Raw genomic sequence first — 21,136 nt, forward strand, 5'->3', positions numbered from 1 at the left:
CTTCAATTGGGCAAGTAGTATAATATTCTCTTTCAATTAACTAATAGTTTGTTCTTTCCAGATCCTAATTTACGAGATCTCGATCTAATCACATAGGTTGGGTTACCACTATAATATAACTCATATGGGTCTCATACACATCTCCTTTGATGCATTATCTATCACATTCTGTGATAATCCTTTTGTAAAGAGATCTGCTAGGTTTTTAGCTGTTTAGATATAATACAAGTCTATCACTCTGGAATTTCTCAATTGCATGATAGATTTTAATCATATTTTTATATGTTTTACAGATTTCATGCTGTTCTTAAAACTAATAATTTTGATAATAATTGTTTCATATCACAGTCTATAAAAATAGACGGTATTGATTTTTCAACCACTGACAAGTCTATCAAAAGCTCATGCAATCATTTTGCCTTAAAAGTGGTTGTATGTAATGCCACGAGTTCTGCTTCCATGTTTTAATTGGTTAATATGGTCTGTCTTTGTTTTTGGGGTTGTGCTGTTGAACTCATTATAGGGATGGCAACGGGTCGGTCGGGGCCAGGTGGAGCAAAACCATGCCCGACCTGAAACCCAACATTGCCAACCCGACCCGAGCCCGAAATAGCAAACGAGTGAAATTTAGGACCCGCACCCGTCGAGTGCCCGTCGGATCGCGGGTACCCATCAAGTCACGGTGCCTTGCTGCACTCGTTCCGCTGCGGCAGCAGGGCGGCCGGGTGGGGAGGCAAGAGAGGGGCGGCAGTGGGGGCTAGGGAGGGACAACGGGGAGGCGACTGGGCGAGGAGGCGGGGCGGGGTGGCCGCGGGGAGGGGCGGCAGGGAGGGGAGGCCAAGGAGGGGCGACGGCCGGGCGCGGAGGCCGATGAGGTGGGGCTGAGCGGGGAGGCCAGGGCACGGCGACCAGGGTGAGGAGTCTCGGGTAGGGAGGCCGGAGGTGATCAGAGGGCACGGCGACTGGGCGGGGAGGCCCGAGGCAGGGTCAGGCAGGGAGGCCGGCAGCGAGGGGCGGCAGGGCCAGGCAGGGAGGCCTGCGGCGAGGGGCGGCGACCCGAGGCTGGGGTGGGGAGTAGGGGAGGCGGAGGGGAGGTCGGGTTGGGGAGGCCTCATTTTGAGGCTAAGATTTTGACGTGCTGAGGCAAGTTGGACTAGGTTATATAAATTGATAATGGATTTCAGGTGACCCAATGGGTCTTGCGGGTGAAAATTAAAACCTGAAACCGATCCGACCCGGTTCGGGTACCCAACCTGACGGACCCATGGATAGAAAATAAAACCTGAACCCAGGCCTATCAGATACAGAACCCGTGAAATCCAAACCCACGGATCCAATTGCCATCCATAACTCATTACGTGGCTCTTATTTTCTTCCGTTGATTAGCAGCCCTGTGCGTCAGTCTTACCGATGTAAGTATAACATAATTAAGGTTTTGTTCACGAAAGGTCGCTGATGTGGGGGCATGCATGCAATGCTCAGCACCCGTGTGGTCGATCCTAATGCTAAAACTCTAATTCCTCTCGCTACCCACGCTGGAATTTGCTAACTAGTTTGTTTGACAAAAATACATTTTTAGATTTAATGTTTAAATAAATCATGAATAGAAATTTATAAACTAATATCATGATGTAACGACAGTACAATATATACATGTATATAATAGAACTATACATGTAACTCTAGAATGTACTTGATAACATGAACATCAAAGTGCTCCTTAGCATGACAAACATAATTAGATAAGGATTGATGGTAGCGAATGTATTGATCAGCAGCGAGAGACGCAAAAGCCTTCGTGATAACGATATAGATTGAAGGCGACGACAAACATGAAACAGATCGCGAGCAATCGATGGCAATGAGGAAACAGATCGCGAACAGTCACACGGAACACTTCCTAAAAACTTTATTCACCCTCTCTGATGCAGGATCCAATGACGGCTGGTTCCGGAGATCTGCTCTCCTGATAACCGATGCAGTGGGACATACACTACGTGAAAAACAAACAAAGAAGATACTATATAAGTGACGGATCCTGTTACGACCCGTCATTTATATAGCCTCGGGTCGATGCCGGAATATACCCATCACTTATGACAGGTCATCAATGACAGGTCATAAACTTACCCGTCACTTATGACATTAGTGATAGGTGAAGTTGTGACTCGTCACTAATGACCAACTCATCCGTGACGGATCATCCTAGGCTAGTTATCAGTGACGGGTCACATTACGACCCGTCACTTATGACTTGTCATCAGTGACGGGTCTCTCTGAGCTAGTCATAAGTGACGACCGATGTTACAATCGGTCACTGATGACAAGTCATAAGTGATGGGTCATATTATGATCCGTTACTGATGACTCAACTCTATTATTAGAGCTGACAAGGTACTGTCTTTTCTTACTTAATTTTTCTAACTAAAAACTAAAAGTATTATACAGATCTGAAAAGATATTATGCAAAAAAGGTTACAACCATGCTATAGATAAACATTTATGCTTAAAATCACAAATGTAAAAACTAAACTTATATGTGGTGTAGGGTACGACGACATAGTAGGCACAAATATTTTTTATTTTTCTTGTATTTCCTTTTTTTCTCACCTCAGCAGCATTAGAATAGAAATTATTGTACGTTTCTGCTCAATTTTGATGTAAGGAGTGGCAACTATGGACACAAATACGTGTTTCAAAAATGGTGCAGAAACTTCAAGAGCAAAAACTCAATCTTTCAAGCCATTTTTGTTCTCAAAAAATTTGCCGAACCCGACGAAGTGGGGGAGAAACGGATGTAACTTTTTTCGTAGATGTCCTAGAGTCAAAAACAATATCAAAACCGGAGTGTGTATACAATATACCTGTTTTACTGAAGGCATTCAAGGTCACCTATCAAATTGCGATCTTTGACTTAAGATATTCTGAAATTCCTAAAAAAATTACAAATTTGGCATGAGATATTCTTAAATTCATAAAATTTTATATGTAAATCAATACTTCAATAATCAACAATTTATTGAATTCAGTATTAAACAATTCACTAACCAATAATTCAGCAAAAATGGTCATCAGTGACGGGTCATAACTGTGACCCGTCACTTATGACTTGTCACTGATGACCCTCAATAAAAAAGGTTAAAATGATATAATATCCGACTTCCTTCAGAACACGCACGAGGGTGAGGTGATAAGGCGGCTATGCGTGCGAGGGTAGCTCACTGGTTCAATCTCCACGGAACACAGAGTATAAAAACAATGTGAAAAATAGCATGTGACATATAGCAAGTGGTGATGGCCCCTGTGTAGGATGGCTCGGTTGGAAAACTATTTTTTTTACTTTTTTCATGTCTAAAAACACAAAAATCGTTCATCAAGAACAAGTCCTAAGTGACGAATAAAGATTATGATATGTCACTTATGACAAGTTATAACTGACGGATTAAGATTATGACTCGTCACTTATGATCTCATTGGTGACGATTATCAGTGACGCGTTCGGGGTAACCTGTCACTCACAATGATTATCATTCGTCATCCATAACTATTCATTAAAGACAAGTCATAAGTAATGAGTCAAGATTACGATCCGTCACTTATGACAAGATATAAATGATAAGTAAAGATTATAACTCATTACTTATGATCTCATTAATAACAGATCTTAACCTGTTACTTATAACTAAGTTAGTTATCAATGATATATTCAGGGTAACCTGTCATCCATAACCATTATCACCGATTACTTATGTTTTTTTTTCACGTAGTGATAGTAGCAACGCAGAAGAGAGGAGGTGCCGCACACACTCCTGATTCCTTTTGGCTAGCCTCCCTCTCTGCACACACTTGCTAGCCTTGTTCTCGCATTCTACACGTACAAACATGTCGGTTGCATTGACCTCTCTCCTATCTTCCACCTCCCTCTGCAGCCACGCCTAGCTCCGTGGTCTTGTGTCCAACATCCTCCCTGGACTCGGAGGCGGATGAACGTATCTTCGTTTGGGGACCCTCCCTCCCCTGCTTACATTTCTCAAGCACATGACGCAAATAGGTGGGGGAGACGCCAATGGTCCGATCATTTTGTCGACCCATGTCCCTAGCAGTAAGGTGAAGTTCTTCGCTTGGCTGTTTTGCAACGACCCGTCCTCCTGCAGTCAGGGCCGGCCCTGACATCTCGTTGGCCATGGGTGAAATAAAAATTGAAGGCTCTCTATAAATAAAACAATATTAATATTTTAATTGAAAATCAAATATATAGTACATTTGAAAATTTACCACAAAGACAATTTTATTTGGTGACAACGGTAATATATTTAGAAGTAAAAATTATAATAATTGACTACTAATAATAACACTTTTAGAGAATATCACAATAGCTAAAATACAAAAGGAGCTTATCATCCACTCATTCATTACCTACAAAACAAAGAAACAATTTGTTAGTTTGAGTGCATGATGATCATTTAAAACAAATTGTTCTAGCATTTTTAGATGCAAAATCATTAATGATGGTATTAACATCAATCTCATCTAGTAAATTCTTCTCAATGCATAATGTAGCCAAACAGTTTAACCTTTCTTGTGATATTGCTGACCTCAAATAGTTTTTCAATAATTTCAACTTTGAAAAGCTTCTTTCTGCTGATGCTACACTCAGTACGGTAAATAGGATTCGATAGGTAATAGAAATATTAGGATAACAATCTAATTCTCCTCCATTAATTGCGTCAAAGTAATTGAAACCAGGTAGGTTGGGAATGCATGAAATTGAAATCGTCTCCTCTATTAATTGCGACGACATAAGGTGAAGAATGCAAGGTGATTGTTGCGGCATTCGAATTTGAGAAAGAGAGAAGAGGAATTCAGAGCGGATCGGGGCACAGGCACACGGGCTACCCATCACCTCATTCGTTGGTTGCAACAGCGTGACAAGCGACAAGCACAAGCAAGAACATCAACTCCTTCTGATTAGACTTGGGTTAAGCCATAATCTCTCTTTGTATGGTTGTATTTTGACCTATACATATATATGGCTATGTACTACATACATACCTGGATCGAGATCCCTAACTTTCGGGGGCCTAGGCCATCGCCCTTGCTGCACTTGTCTAGGGCTGGCCCTACCTGCAGTGCCCCGCAGCGACTATCATCTGGCTCAAAATCGCTAACCTTTGACTCGCTGTGGACTGCTTGCCCTCCCATCGTCGGTTTGGCCCGATATGTAGGGATGGGCGTGAAGCAATCCGTGGGTCTTAAATAACTAATTAGTTGATTAAGTTGAACTACAGTGGACTCACAGATAACCACGAACCGCTTCACGCCCATCTCTATTCTAATGATACTATGACGCATATGGAAACAATTCGTCTTCCACCACCATGATTAGAAAGGATGTCATAACGACTCTCCGCGCCCTGATGTAATCTCCTCCCTCTCCTCCCTCTGTATGATTCCCAGCCTGATATGCCGGGCTTGATCATGTAACTCTAGAAGCCTTGTTCCTTGGTCTTGAAAATTTTGATTATATGTTCTAAAGTTAACCAGCATTTGATAATATTCCACAAGGGTAACAAAGTTTAGCCTTCAACTCTCTTACCCAATACAAAATATTGTTACAAACTAGTCCCTGTAAAACATATGATCAAAGGCTGATCAACTTCGAAAATATTATCAAAAGTTGATCAACATATAACTAATTTTCCCAATTGTGTGAGTGCAGTGTAAATCACATTTTACACGTCACTTTCCCTAGAACCTCTCAGACCACATTGTTCAAAAACCAAAAAGACTCAAACCGAAATCATTAGTTGACCAGGATGTATACAACATTTTGCAATAAAATTGGAGTAATATTCTCCGGTCAAATATGTTCAAAGGTTTAGGGTGAGAGAAAAAACCAATAACTCCACAAGGGTCAGCTTTCTTATACCAACTTGTCTTCTATCAAAGACCCATCAAATGTAGGTCGATAGACCTATTTGGCACCTGCGTTATCTTTGAACCAGGGATGATTTATCAAAGTTCCATCAGGATAGCAGAAATGATCCCCATCAAATTACGCACTCGGTTACAAATTTAAAATACAACACAATTACGTTGTAACAAAATAAAATATGCTTTTTTCCAGCGGAAGAAATAAAAAGGTATCATGGAAAAACAGAACTACTGCTAATGCTTCAACTGGTTAGCGGTTATTTACAATGCATCCTTTAACCCTACAGCACCAAGAAGAATATGTATACAAAAGGAGGCAGCAGAAGAGAAGGCAAATAAGAGAGACTTCACTTTATAACTAGATCACCAAACCAAAACAAACCAAAGAATGCGTACACAAAGGGGTAAAAAGATATCCAAGAACGACTGCATCTTCACAAAACAAATGAGCTTTATGTTCAGAAAATAGCTCATCTGAGCTAGAGAAGGGCAGAGGCACCATCAGCATGTGATCAATCAGTGGCAGCACCTCTTTTGAGGAATCTTTGGCGCCTCTGTTTGGGGTACCTGTCCAGTACCAGCATCAATCCGACATTGCTTCCACACAGACCGATGGGGTACCTGCCATTTATCCCCAACAACGGTGAAATGCAGAAAAAACGGCCAAAGATTAGGTGCAAGATTTGGCAACATACCTAATGCGATTTGATTTCCTTCGCCAGCAAAAGATAGACGCAATCCACTGGACAGAACATAAAAAGTAAATCAGCAAAGAGATTTCATACCTACAATGGTTCCTGTATAACATTAATATCTGCTAGAAGCAAAGACTCGAAAGATGCAAGAACCAAGTTTAGTAATCTCTCAGTCTACTATCTAAAAAGGGAACCACTCTGTTTTCTTTAACTCATTTAAGCACCCTCCCCACTCCACTGACAATTAGGGTCAATTAATCTAAATTAAGAGAATCAAAAACATATAATAAATTGAGAAGGAAAAAGAGGTATGGAAAAAATTATTCCATAAACTAACTGCAACTACACATACATAACACATTTTTTACACAACCGTACAACTCTGTTGCAGGGCATCATTGGAACTATAATAGAGTATAGTCAATTAAGCATAATTTTGGTCAGCTTAGTGAATTATTAGTCATGATCAAAATCTGATAGTTCTCATGTTGATAACGTAAGGTCACTTGTTTTCCTTTTGTTTACAACACATTTAGTAGCAGACTTTGGCACCATCCTATACTAAACAAATAGCTATAAAATAAATTGCAAGAACGTTAGTCTGTACTTGATCTCCTATTCAAAAATCAATCCAGTCTGTTTATTCTTCCGGTGTTGATATTATGATGGAATAAAGCAGATGACCTCTAGTTCACAAATGACGCACTACAAGATGCTCATGCATTGGATGAGTGAGCGACAAAAGATGAGGCCTGAAAATTACGTGTAATAGATCTAGGAAAGCAGCAATGGTTGGCAATCTCCTCAAATTGACAATTTACATGGTGTAAGTTTTGTCCATATTTAATACAGATACAGTTAAGAGACATTTTCTCAAAAGTATTTCAGGAAGATTCTTTGTTAAGAGAAACAAGATGAAGTATTTCGCAAATCTTGCATAAAAGGTAAAGTGAATGAGGACAGTGAAACACCACTTATTGAACAGTACAAAATGCCCTAGCGCTCAATCTAGCAGCTGTAGCACATCAAATCTTTAAGGAACAAAAAGAAAGACCTTTGAGATGATTATACATATAATGACTAAAATCCTTAGGTTAATTACATATAAGTAACCAAATTGTGAAAAGTAGCAGCAGCTACCATGGCAAGGAAATGAACAAGGTTAATATTTAAAACATGCCAGGGCATGTGCAGAACATGCTACCATTGGAAGGAAACGAATAAGGTTAATATTTAATAAGTAATAAAAGTCATACAAAGACATGTCAGGGCATGTGGGGAATATTTTATTCACAACATGTGAACCGGTGCAATGGTGCTTGTGGGACCAGTAAGAGTAAGATCGAGATGAGGCAAAATAAGTACTGTTCAGAACAGCGAGAGTTGTTTTTAACCTCCCAATTGTTTCTATTGAACAGAACATGTGCCATGGTCTGCACTATTATGTTGGCCACTCACTAGAGTTGGAAGAGATAAAATGCTTTAGCATAACATGTAAAAATGTTTAGCTCAGAAAAAGAACAACGGAAACTTTGGTAAAAGATAATCAAGTGAACAATAGAAATTATTGAAACAATTGCATTGGTGATTAAAACTTCCCTTCAGAAAAGCGACCAATACTCATTTTTCGGGTTTATCAATATGTAAGCAATGCTTATGCATAATGGTTTTACAAGAAAAAAAAAGATTTCATTTATAGTTTACATATCAATGCATCCTGTATCCTTTTTCAAAGTCTAATGCTCCGTTTGGCATTGCGGTGGATTGGGATAATCTCGTTTGTTAGAATCATGTTTCAGTATTTTGATATTTGGCCATCAACTTCTGCTATCACTCGAACCGCTTTGAGAAATAGCGTTCGCAGCTAACAGAACGACACCTTTGTTTGCAAGTTGCATGCAGCCGCAATTTTTTCTCCCGTGTGCATGTGGGCTTAACAGGATATGGAGAGAGTATGGTGCCTCCCTTGCGTGACATGTGAGTATCATTCTTCATATTCTCGTTGAGTCATTGTTATTATTCAACTTTGAATTTTTTTATTTTATTTTATTGCTTGCTGTGAGGTTGTGTATATATGTAGATCCACACAATATTAAAAAGTCCGTTCAATTTTATTTGGAAGAAAATAGCTGCATCAGATTATTGAAATACCGCCAGGTAACAAACCATGCACGGGGATATTGACAAGTCATCGAGAGAATGGATTGATATCTGATAACAAAGTTTGTTAAATTTTAATCTGGTTTGCCAAACAGGACACTGGATTATCAACAGCAGCTTTTCCATAGCAGCTTTTAAAATATGCACAGCACAACGCAGCACAGCAACCACTAACTGGCCCTAACAGTGACGTCTATGTGAGATGAAGAGCGTAAACACCCAATTAAGGAAAAGTCACGAAAACCACCCATCTTACAAATTCAAGGAATATAAAAGAGTACCAATTATAACTTTCAGCATGTTATGTCGAGCAATAATGCATTTGTGGTAACTCAGTTTGACCGTATTCCCACATATTATGTTACCCTACTGCATGTCTAAATTATTAATGTATTATGCATCATCCACAATAAATTCTCAACTTCGTAGAATTAATCAAGCACTAAACAGAGCATACACAGAAGCACAATATCGCATATATTTACCTTGATCACCGTTACAATGAAGAACTTTGCGAAGAAAGACTGCCTCTTCACCACCTTCCTCTGTGCCACCACAACTGGTTGCGGCCTTGGCTGCACCTTCAGCGGAACAGCTGGGAATGGCGCTGCCTCCTTGCAGAGCTGTTGCGCAATCTCCCTGAGCAAAACAACCTGTGCCTTCTCATCGCCCATGGACACGATGGCATGCCGCATCGACTCCCGGTCTGCTTCCAGAGCCTGCAACCTCGCTTTGAGCTTTTGTATCTCTATCTCCTCCTCAGCCCACGGCGCCATTACCGGCACACCATGCACGGCGTCCACTGTGTACACCCGGTCACTCTCGTCCCGATCTGGCGCGTCCCGGTCCGCAAAGAGAGGGAACTCATCAGCCAAGGCAATTCCACAATCATACGAGAAGCTGTCACCAGAGAGCGTGCGAGCATGACGCGAGCGCCGCGGTGAGCCGCAGATGACTCCCTTATCGTCTTCCTGGCCGGGCATTCTGTTGAGCAGGTGGTGGGTGCGCGGGGTGCCCACGTCGGCGGACGAGGGATGGTCGAGGTACTGGATCGAAGGGTAGTCGTCGTCGTCAGCAGCGAAGGGGTGGTCCTGGCGGCCTGCGGCGGCGGCGGTGGGGGACGAGGGTAGGGACGACGGGGAGGGGAAACCGAGGTGGAGGAGCCGCGTGCGGCACGCCCGGAGCTGCGATGAGAGCGACCGCACCGTGGCGTCCCGGCACTCCACCGCGTCGTGGAGTGCCGCCACCTCTGCGGCGTCGTGCGCGAACCGCTCCTCCGCGTACCGCCGGTACTGGCGGGCCTCCATCATGACCTCGGACTTCTCCCGCTGCAGGCGCAAGATCATGGACATGGCCTCGCTGGCGGCGCCCGCGGCCGCGCCGCGCTCCGCCTCGAGCTCCTCCTGCAGCTCCGCGATCCCGTGGCGCTGGCGCGCCACGGCCTCCCGCAGCGCAGCCGCCTCGTCGTCGGGCCCCACACGCGCTCTAACCCCCGCATCCGCGGGCAGCTTCCGCTTGGCCAGGGTCACGCGCGCGGGGAACCCGCCCCCGCCGCCGCAGAACGGGCACGGGTCGTCGTCGTCGTCGCCGCCGCCGCCGCCGCCGCCGCCCGGGTCTTCCCCCGCCATGGCGGACGGTGGACTAGTCCGGGTGGCGGTGGTCAAGCCGAGAGGGGAGGCGCGGCGCGGCGCGGCGCGAAAGGCGGCAGCTAGGGGGAGGCGGGGGGTTGCGGCCGGTTTCGCCCAGCGCCTTGGGTCAAGTTGTGACGGGGATGGGGAGCTGGGCGGTTGGGGAGCCGAGCGGCGCGGGCGGACGGCTCGATGTTTTTGGCAAGCTTGGCTGGCGTGCGACCCGGTGGGTTTTTCGGTGCGGACTACGGGAGTTCCGGGGCATTTGGGTGGGAGATTGGAACCGCCGCCCCGCGCCCGCGGCGGTGGTCCATCGGGTCCGGCTGGCTGCCTCCGCGCCCGTGCTGGGTGGGGGTAGGGGCGGCCGATTGGCTGGGTTTCGTGCGATTTCGGGGCGGGAAGAGTGCGCGGGCCGGGATTGAAGCAGGGGAAAGATTCGGTTTATCGGGTTATGCTTATCAATATTTTATTTGAATTTTATTTAAGGTTATCCGATATATTTATTATACCAATAAGTCATATTTATCGATGAACTTAAGTATATTTTATTTACCTAGTTGAACTTAACTTTATTTAAGCCAGTTGAAACAAGCCACGGAGGAACGACCGAACGAGAAAGGAGCCGGGATCCACCGCGGAAGATGACACGGAGGGTACCGAGTCGCGCGCGCCACGTGGGCCATACCAACTGCGGGTTGGACGAACGTGGATGGACGGACGGGACGGGAGCGCGGTGGCGTGTCTACCTGTCATGTGTTTTTTTTTCAAATATTTTCACTCGCGACAGTACGGGGAGCTGGAGCTAGACAGCATGTGTTCGTCGAATTGTCTCTTGTGTAATGCTCCTCCTGGATTGGGTCGGATTGTTTTCTTCGGGACTGGATGATTGGACGGACTGACAGCGGCGAGTCGAGTGATTTGACGCTACCAGATCGGCTCGTTCCGATCCTGCTCTTCGAATTTCGTAGGGGCTGCGCGCGCAACGAGACCATGCTAAGGAATCCGATCTGGCCACCGTAAGATTATGCCTAATAAATTCTCTTCGCGATTTCAAATTTAAAATTCTTTTGCAATTTTTTTTTTATTCCTTTCAGATCATTCTCTCGGATGAGATTTTTTTCATTTCACCTTACGAAACCCTTCGGAGAGAAATTATTGAAGATGATAAAAAATAAAGTGAATGAAAACAGAGAAAAAAAATTAGAAATAGGATGAAATGAAAGAAAAATAGTTGAGATGATCTAATGACCGGCGAACATCTTAGTTGTCACGTCGTATTTGTGCGGGCGTTCAAAAGAAAGTCTATGATTTACATTGTTGCGCGGTAACTGAAAATACGCGGTTATCACGATAACCGCTCAAAATTCGATTGAAATTCGCACAAAATTCATTTGCTAAAATTTAAAATTTGGATAAAAAATGTAAAATTCTCCGCTCGGTAACGGGTCGAATTGGACTAGTTACCGAGCGATTTTCTCGAATTTTCTGTATTGTCGGTAACCGCTCGGTTTTTTCGATTTATTGTGCAGTTTTCTCGATTTTCAGTGAAGTTCAACAAAAACCTAAAAATTAGCTCAATCTTGTAAAATCAATAACTAATTCATCTGAGCTTCAAATCAAGTGCAATAAATTTTTTTAGTTCCCTTGTAATATGATCTACATGATAAAATTATTTATACTCATAAAAAAGTTGAAAAATTTCTATGAGAAAATGTATTTGTTAAACCAAGTTAAATGCATAGTTTACTCTTTGCTAATTTAAAAATTATGAAACTAATTTTGTTAGCTTCTTACATGATCATATGTCTTTTAAAAATACATGAACTCATGAATTAGTTAAGGTAATACAGGATTGTATAAATGTGTTGCGACTAGATTAATTCATAACTGACCCATCACACTTCCAAAATTAGTGAAACCACTTTTATTAGTTTATTTATAGTATTCTTTATGTAAGAAAAATAATGGTAGACATGAAAATATTAATTACATTGTTGTTTCTTAACATATTCACTTTATGCTTGTGAAATTCGTAAAACTTATGAAGAAATTAATAAAACTATAAATAAATTAAAATCAATTTTAAATATCCTCTTAAGATACGTTCTAAAAAAATATGTGTTTACATGTTAAGCTTTTTCTTAACATAGTTAATAACTGAGCCACATGCTTAACTTTTTTCAAACTTCTTCTCTATAGAATATGATGCAACGATATTATTTTTGAAATTTGTTTTCACAGAAGGTCTTAGAATTGTCTCTAGTTTTTTTATGATTTTTTTATTTTTATTTTTTTCAAATTTTTTAATTCAAATTCAGTTACCGTTCGGTTTCTGAAACCGAATCGGAGTGGTAAGCTCAGTAACCACGAATTTTAACTGATTACCGTTGATAAATTAAACCCCAGTTGAAACTTGCTAGACCACTGTAGTTCAAGGCTCTAGATCAATCTTGTATCGCGAGGCATTGCAACATATGTCAGAATCATTGCTGGAACTCAACGGTTACAAAAGGAACTGAGTCCAGGTCGGATGGTCCGGATATATCTCTGAATCATCTAAATTTTTTTTTTGACTTGAATTTAAGTGCTTATTTTTTTAAAAAATATTGTATACATCCTATATGTCTAAGGTCTTATTAGTGTAAAGGCTAGAAATAATACTTCCACTATAAAAAAAAACACTTTGCTACTTACACCTGCAACTCACCGACTACTACCTCCAGTTTCGTTTACTTGTCACCAATTTTTTACTATAGCAATTTTAATCAAACATTTTTAATAAAAAGTTTATAAATACATAAAACTTTCGTATTATTAGATTGGTCATAAAATATACTTTATTACTATTACATACTTTTAAGTATTTTTAATTTTTTTTAAAAAAATGTAAAATAAAATTTGCTACAGTAAAAATTAATGATAAGTAAATGAAAACAGAGGTAGTGGAACACTTACTTAGATCTGACCAATTCAAGCCCGGCTCCGGCCTAAAACAATATTTTAATTATTTTTATATATAAAAATAGACGGGCTGCTTGGACCGGTTTAGGCATGATATTTGTCGGCCCGACAATCTTAATGGTCAAGCTTAGGCACAACTTTTAGACCCGAAATAAATCAGGTTTTTGTTGGCCTGGCCTGTAAAATGCTCCACTCTGTTGAGGAACTGTTGCTACCGAGCATAGTCCAACGGTTCCCCGAGAGAACAATTGCAAAAAACTGCACAAGCGTAGGGAAAAAGTTATCTATTTTTTATTGATCTGTTTTTCTGTGTGTTACAATGAGGGATCTCCCCCTGTATATAAAAAACCAAAAACCCCTAAGAGTTGGACTCCAATTCTACTAGGATTCGAGACGGGTCCACTTCCATACGTAACCTGCTAGGTTTCCTAACACTCCCCCTTGGGCACTTCTCGCGGAATGCATATGTCTCATCAAAACTCCCCAAAAATCCAGTGGGAAAAATTAGGAGAAAGAGTACATAGCTCGCGACATGGTCACATGAATTGCCTCATTAAAAACCTTTTTCATGAGAAACTTCAGGAAAACTCATATAAGGGAAAAAAAAGTACAAATCACCCAAATGCTTCAAGTAATCTTCATGATTAACCTTGGGTACTTAATCTTCTTGACTAAGATTTAATTCTTCTTTTCAGTGTTATGTGAAAGTCTTCGAGATTGCCGAACTGCTCAGCTCCTAATCGACAGACCAGAAAAGACACACAACATGAAAACCTAAGAACAGTATCTCCCCCTGAACTGTGCAACTCTCTAAACCTCATCATCCCAATACCACGAACACATCTTTCAAAACTACATGCAGGGAGAGACTTAGTGAACAAATCTGCAAGATTCTCACACGACTTGGTATGCATTACCTTTATTTCGTTCATCTTATGCAATTCATGAGCATAAAGAACTTGGGGTTGATATGCTTCATTAAGTTGCTTTTCACATATCCCGTTTGCACTTGTGCGATACATGCAGCATTATCTTCATAGATAATGGTAGGGGTGTTAGTAGTGTTCAAACCACATGACTGCTGGACGTGATTGATCACTCTTCTAAGCCATGCTCATTCTCGTGCGGCTTCATATAGAGCTATTATTTCTAAGTGGTTCGTCGAAGTAGATACAAGACTTTGCTTCGACGATTTTCAGGATATTACAGTTCCACCACATAAGAAAACATAGCCAGTCTGTGATTTCGCTGTATGCGGGTCTGACAAATACCCAGCATCCGCGTATCCAACAAGATTTAGATCCTGATTCTTTCTGTAGAACAGGCTTAGATCTTTGCTACCTTGCAAGTAGCGCAGAATATCCTTTAAGCCCTTTCAGTGTTTTTTAGTGGGCTCTGCACTGTACCGTGCAAGTAGGTTTACCGCAAATGCTATATCTGGCGTAGTGCAATTAGCCAGATACATCAGTGCACCTATTGCACTTAAGTATGGGAATTTCGGTCCCAATACTTCCTCCCCCCTCTTCTCTAGGTCTATAGGGATCTTGATCTCCTTGTAATGACCTTCCGACCATGGGGGGTTTTAGCAGGAAATAATTTTTCAAAACCAAACCGCTCTAACACCTTCTGAGTGTAGTTTGACTGATGTACAAAGATCCCATCTTCCATATGCTCTAGCTGCAGGCCCAAGCAGAATTTGGTTTTACCCAAATCTTTCATTTCGAATTCAGACTTCATGTATGAACTTGCTTCTTCAATATCTTCTTCTGTACCGATGATATTCAGATCATCTACATATACAGATATTATGCAAAATCCATTCTGGGACCTTATGAATACACAGGGACAATCTGTGCTATTTGTGTAGTCTCGCTTTTCAAGAAATTCACTCAAATGATTGTACCACATTCTACCTGACTGTTTCAACCCATACAACGACTTCTTCAATTGTACGCTATAAAGGTGTCTATTTTCTCTATTCTAATTCGGCAATGGTATTCCTTCAGGTACCTTCATATAAATATCTGAATCTAGGCTCCCATAAAGATATGCGGTCACAACATCCATCAACTTCATTTTCAACTCTAGGTTGACTGCCATCGAGATTAAATATCTAAAGGTAATTTCGCTCATCATCGGGGAATAGGTTTCTTCATAATCAACGCCTGGTCGTTGAGTGAAACCTTGTGCCACTAGTCGTGCTTTGTACCTCACAATTTCATTCCTTTCATTCCTCTTACGAACAAAAACCCACTTATATCCCACTGGTTTGATGTGGGGAGGTGGGCGGCATACTGGCCCAAAGACCTCTCTTTTGTTCAGGGACAACAGTTCAGCTGTTATTACCTTCTGCCAGTCTTTTCAATCTGACCTCATTCTACATTCAGTGAGCGATGTAGGCTCAGGGTCATGATTTATGACTATGGCAATTTTATTTGCGAAGTATGTGTCGACTATCATGGTTGCTCTATTCCAGGATTCCCCTGAATTCACATAGTTTATTACTATTTCATCATAGGCTGCACTTTCAGGTGCTTCTTCATCTTGCTCTTCATGATTTGGGGCAAGGGCCTTTAGTTTACCAGCGTCGATTTCAGCGCGCGTATTTTCGCTGGTTTCTTCCTGCGTGGGAAGATTCAAATCTGGTATGCCTACTTTCTGAGGTTCCATACCATCGCCAGGTCTCAACTGGCTCCCCTTCTTTTTCCTTTGGGACACTTTTGTGATCGGCCGTGGTAAGCTCTCATTTTCCACTTTCACCGGATGTCTCCGGCTATTTGGGACTTGAGTAACCGGATTTCTTGTCCTTTTATTATTTTTCGGAGCTCCTAGGACAAGATGAGGGGTACCTTCTTTTGGTACTTCCACCCTCTCCGGTGCATTGCATGCAGACACTGCGACTAAGTCATGCTCTTCAAATCACAAAAATGATCAGGCAGATTGTTTGCTAATTTCTGTAAGTCAATGATTTTCTGTACTTCATCATTTGCTTCACTAGTGCGAGGATCATGTGCCGCAATTCCTTCAGCCTGCCATATAATTTCCCGGCATTTCTCATCTAAGGGTTTATTTCCTCCCCCTAATGACGGAAAATTATTTTCATCAAAAATACAGTCAGCGAAGCGGGCCGTATACAGATTTCCAATTGCTGGTTCTAACTATCGGATTATGGATGCAGTCTCATAACTGACATAGATTCTAACTTTCTGCAAAGGCCCCATAGCAGTCCGTTGTGGTGGCGGTATTGGCACATAAATCATACATCCAAATTTGCGTAAATGGGAAATCTTCGAGATCATCCCTTGCACTAGTTGCATAGGTGAATGGATGTTGTAGGAGGAGGGTCTGTAATTAATGAGGGCAACTGAATGCAAGACTGCATGTCCCCAATATGTAGCAAGCAAATTACAGTGTTGCAACAATTGTCTAGCAATGAACTTTATTCTCTTGATCAGTGCTTCCCATTCTGGGTGTGGACATGCGGTACAGAATGTTCAACTTTAATCCCCATGCCAGTGCAATAATCATCGAACGCTTTTGAAGTAAATTCTCCAGCGTTGTCCATTCTAATGGACTTCACTCGATGATCCGGAAAATTATTCCTGATTTGTATGATCTGCGAGATCAACTTTGCAAAGGCGTGGTTACGGGTAGATAATAAACATACATGCGACCACTTCGAGGACGCGTTTATTAACACCATAAAGTACCGAAACGGGCCGGAAAGCGGCTGAATAGGACCACAGATATCCCCCTGGATTCTGTCCAGGAATGTAGGGATTTCATCTTGTACCTTCAAGACAGATGGTCTCACTATTAATTTCCTAGTAGCACATACAGGACATACAAAATCTTCATGATTCGGAAAATTCTTCACATTTATGCCATGACCTTGTGAGTTAGTAATTATGCTCCTCATCATTCTAAGACCAGGGTGACCTAATCTATCACGCTTAGTGATGTATAGGTAGGTACTCCCTATCATTTTCTTCACCAGTTTCTACATGGAAACCGTTAGCGCGAATGTCTTTAAAACTTAAGAGATTCCTTGTAGATTCAGGGTACAGCAATGCTTCTTCAATGTGCAAATGAATTCCCATGTCAAGGATGACAGGTTTAGCTAAGCGATATCAGAAACATAACATGATTCAACCAAAATCTCTACCTCAGCCCCGCAAGGGCCAACCTTAGGTATTCCAATTGTGGAACCTCACAAAACAGGTTTGAAACAACTGATGCATCCTTAAGGAAGGTGTCACTCCATTAGCATCACTTCGATGCAAATCGGTTGTTTCAACGCAATCGATATCTCCAACTCCCATGGCCAGTGGACTATTCCACAAAGGCTAACTTAACAAAATAACTACCTCAAATAGTCATTTCAAAACATGCATAGATATTCCACCACAAAAGATTATTCTCAGATATTAAAGAAACTGACACATAAGATATATAAACATTTCAACTTAAACACGAGGTGTTAACTAATCCTCAAAACATCAACAACTAGGGTACAAGTCTAGCAAAAGATTAGAAAAAAAACTCCCAGAACCCTATTAGGATCTCACTATCAACACATCTTCACACAATCGGCAAAAAGATCGCCCCGACTCCATGGGAAAAGAAATCCTACACCATTCTAATGGTTAGGTTGAGAACATTATCACCTTATCTTCTATGGTAAGGCACACATCGATCCATTTCTCTGATATTCCGAGAACGAATAGTTAGGGCAACGACATGGGGGCCAGTCCATCTCATACCCAAAACATTCGCTCTGTATGTGGATAGTTGGATCGCAAACCTAACTCTTGGTCAACCTCACCTGGCAATGCAGAAAAGGCATCATAGGGGCCCTCCACTTAACCCATCTACAGTGCCATACAACAGTTATACTATTGATCCTCTGAAGCTTCTCAGGTCCTAATGGCCAAGGTAACAATTTTAACGCCTTGACAATATCACTGTTCCAACGGAACTGACTCCCACAACTTAACAATATATATCAATGATAAAACACTAAAGAATATGTGGACAATCAAACAAGTAACTTCAATAATACTTATTTGAGATAGTGAACATAAGCGAACAAAGATAAACAAGACGTATGCAATGCAATACATCCCATACCCATTCTATTTGTGCAAGTGTGTCAGGTTCATCATTCAATTACCTAGGACCTAAAGCCTAGGCTCTGATACCAAGCTGTAACACCCTACTTTAAAACTAAGCTTCATTATTTGAAAATAGAAAATTTTGGCAGCATTTCCTCTATAGGGAGGTATAACTGACCACAAGAAAAGATCTCAGGCAGACAAAATATGATATAACCAGCATATATAAAGAAACCGTCATGACGCTACCAGCGTCGTACCACAACATGAACCAAGCAAACGCAAACCATCAAAAGCACAACCTCTAAGCACCGGGTGAGCTATCGACATTGTGAGGAGGTAGTGTGTGCAACTACCCAAATCCATCCCCCAAAATGCACGTCAGCATCTAAACATACATGTAAAAGATTTAACAGGGGTTGAGACGAGCTCAGCAAGTAACAGCTATGAATATAAACATACCTCACTTCGTTCAAAAGTATTTGGGAAATAAACATTCTTCTCATATCAACAAGAAAAACACATGGTTTTAAAGAGATCATCATTTCAAAATATTTGTCGAGAAAATAACGACAAACTTCAACCCAGTCTTCCACAAAATATGGCATTCAACTCCCAGAATTTTGTATTCTCCAAATATCATAAAAAGAAATGTATGAATGCCATGATGCAACTCCATTTGAGAGCTGGACGATGCCAACATCACATGCAACTCCATGTACCGGTACAAATCACGCGCGATGGCAGTGATCGGCCTTTATCACCATATGAAGTGCATAAATGCATATGTATGCATGTGAATTGACGTCAATTCTTTATTCCTTTTTGAATAGCACATGATAAAAACCACAACTGATTCATGAAGGCAAACTGATTCATGAAGACAAAGGTACAATCCAAATCAATAAGAAAAGCATTGATTTAAATAATCGAATGCAACGACATCCATGATTTAAATGGATCAGAAAAGAAAACCATATACTTCAATTTTATTTGCAAAAGAAATAAGACATGAATATAAACATACCATGGAATCACACCCCCACGTTACTTGTCTTTTACCAAAAGCGACGAAGAAAATTCGATCAAGAACACCCAGAAGTGGTACCACCTGTACAGGTATGCTATTAGCACTAAAGCACATTTAAAACACATAAAATATGAAGCGTTAACCCTACGTCTGAAAACATCACGTATACGCCTATATTTCGGAAAACCGAACAGAAACTGTATCACATGAAATGATACACTAATTCCAATTCAGAGTCGAACTAAACTTCTCACTAATTAGACTTCGCTCCGATGAACAAAAAGAATACTTTGACTCGGATGTCGTATCTTCGAATCAACAACGATTATCAAAACGAATCAAACTATTGATCACATGAAATGATACGACACGAATTGCTTGATTTGATTTAATCCAACCACAAACGTCCAGAAATTACCGAGAATTTGCCTTCAAAAGATTGACGACGAATTCGACGAAATTCCGAAATTTCCAACTTTTCCCTTTTTCCTCTTCCCCCCCCCCCCCCCTTTTCCTTTTCTCCTTCTTTTTTTTCTTCTCTTTTCTTTTCTTTTCTCTTTCTTCCTTTTCTTCCTTCTTCCTGGCTCTCCGCTCGGTGCCTTTGGTCGACTGGTGCTGCCTCAGTCAACTGCTGCTGCTTCGCACAGCGGCTAGCACAGAGGCACGGCGACCGGCTGCGGCGCACGGTCGGCGGGCGCGGCGCAGCAGCGCGGCGAGCAACGGCAGCGCGCAGCGGAGCTGTGCGGCGCGACGGCGACAGCAGGAGCGGGAGCGACGGTGGCCGGTGCTCGGCGCGACGCGGCGGCGGCCGGCGGCGGCGTGCTGGTCCGGTGGAGGAGACAGCGGCCGGCGGCGCAGCACCGCACAGCAGCGGCAGGAACAAACAGCGCACGGCGGTGGGAGAGAGAAAGAGAGAGAGAACGCGAGAGGGAGCGAGAAGCCTCTGGACGGATGGGTCGGGTTGACGACCGACCCATCCGTCTTTTATAATTTTTTTTTAAAAAAAATCAACGGTTTTGATTTATTGGGCTTACTACGGATCGCAAAATGCCCGGAACGGACATATGAATAGTAAAATGGGTTCGTCTCGACGAGATGAACGCAACCACGGTCTCCGATTGGCCATACGAGCAACGGATCAAAAAGTCAATATTTGGTCAACTCTCTCTCTCTCTCTTTTCCTCAAAAATATTCAGTAGTACTGGAGGCCTCTGCATTATCCATTGGGAGGTCTTCCACTACCAGTTTTGAAGTGTTATCAACTTCCATAAGATATGCTTTCTCTTCAGAGACTGGTGCTTTGTCCACTTCCATCCCCACTACTATGGTGAGATGTGCTTCTGGTTGATACTTCTTCTTCTTTCGGTATGCTTCCACAACATACTTAGGTGCTTTGCAAATGTGGGACCAATGGCTCCAAACACCGCACTTAAAGCATGTCTGGTTTTGCTCACCATAAGGCTTGACTTCTTTCTTTGTCTTGCCGTTATTATCATTAGGCTTGACTTTGCCTGTCACCACTTTCTTTCCTCCCTTCTCCCGCTTCTTATTGCGGATCTTGCGCGCTTTGAAAGAGAGTTGATTGACTTCTAGTCCACTACTCCTTCCTTGCGG

At 42.0% G+C, this 21,136-nt stretch overlaps 2 protein-coding genes across 2 annotated transcripts; both read right to left on the reverse strand.

Moving 5' to 3' along the window:
• Positions 1-677: 677 nt before the first annotated feature.
• On the reverse strand, positions 678-1,115 carry LOC133886447 (vegetative cell wall protein gp1-like). The gene has a single exon (XM_062326151.1). The coding sequence runs from the start codon at positions 1,113-1,115 to the stop codon at positions 678-680; it is 438 nt and encodes a 145-aa protein (XP_062182135.1).
• Positions 1,116-6,149: 5,034 nt separating this feature from the next.
• Positions 6,150-10,863, reverse strand: LOC133886944 (myosin-binding protein 7-like). The gene is made up of 3 exons (XM_062326854.1): positions 9,275-10,863; positions 6,630-6,676; positions 6,150-6,555 (listed from the first exon to the last, which is right to left on the reverse strand). Exons 1-3 carry the CDS (start codon positions 10,415-10,417, stop codon positions 6,447-6,449), a joined length of 1,299 nt encoding a protein of 432 aa, XP_062182838.1. The 5' UTR covers positions 10,418-10,863; the 3' UTR covers positions 6,150-6,446.
• Positions 10,864-21,136: the final 10,273 nt, after the last annotated feature.

Source organism: Phragmites australis, chromosome 12, assembly GCF_958298935.1.
Source record: "Phragmites australis chromosome 12, lpPhrAust1.1, whole genome shotgun sequence".
In the NCBI taxonomy this organism is placed as follows: Eukaryota; Viridiplantae; Streptophyta; class Magnoliopsida; order Poales; family Poaceae; genus Phragmites; species Phragmites australis.

Coding starts and splice junctions, on each gene's coding strand:
- LOC133886447 (XM_062326151.1), bottom strand. CDS start 1,115: ATGAGGCCTCCCCAACCCGACCTCCCCTCCGCCTCCCCTACTCCCCAC.
- LOC133886944 (XM_062326854.1), bottom strand. CDS start 10,417: ATGGCGGGGGAAGACCCGGGCGGCGGCGGCGGCGGCGGCGGCGACGAC. Junction 6,677..9,274: donor TCATTGTAACGGTGATCAAG/GTAAATATATGC, acceptor TGTTCTGTCCAG/TGGATTGCGTCTATCTTTTG. Junction 6,556..6,629: donor AGGAAATCAAATCGCATTAG/GTATGTTGCCAA, acceptor GATAAATGGCAG/GTACCCCATCGGTCTGTGTG.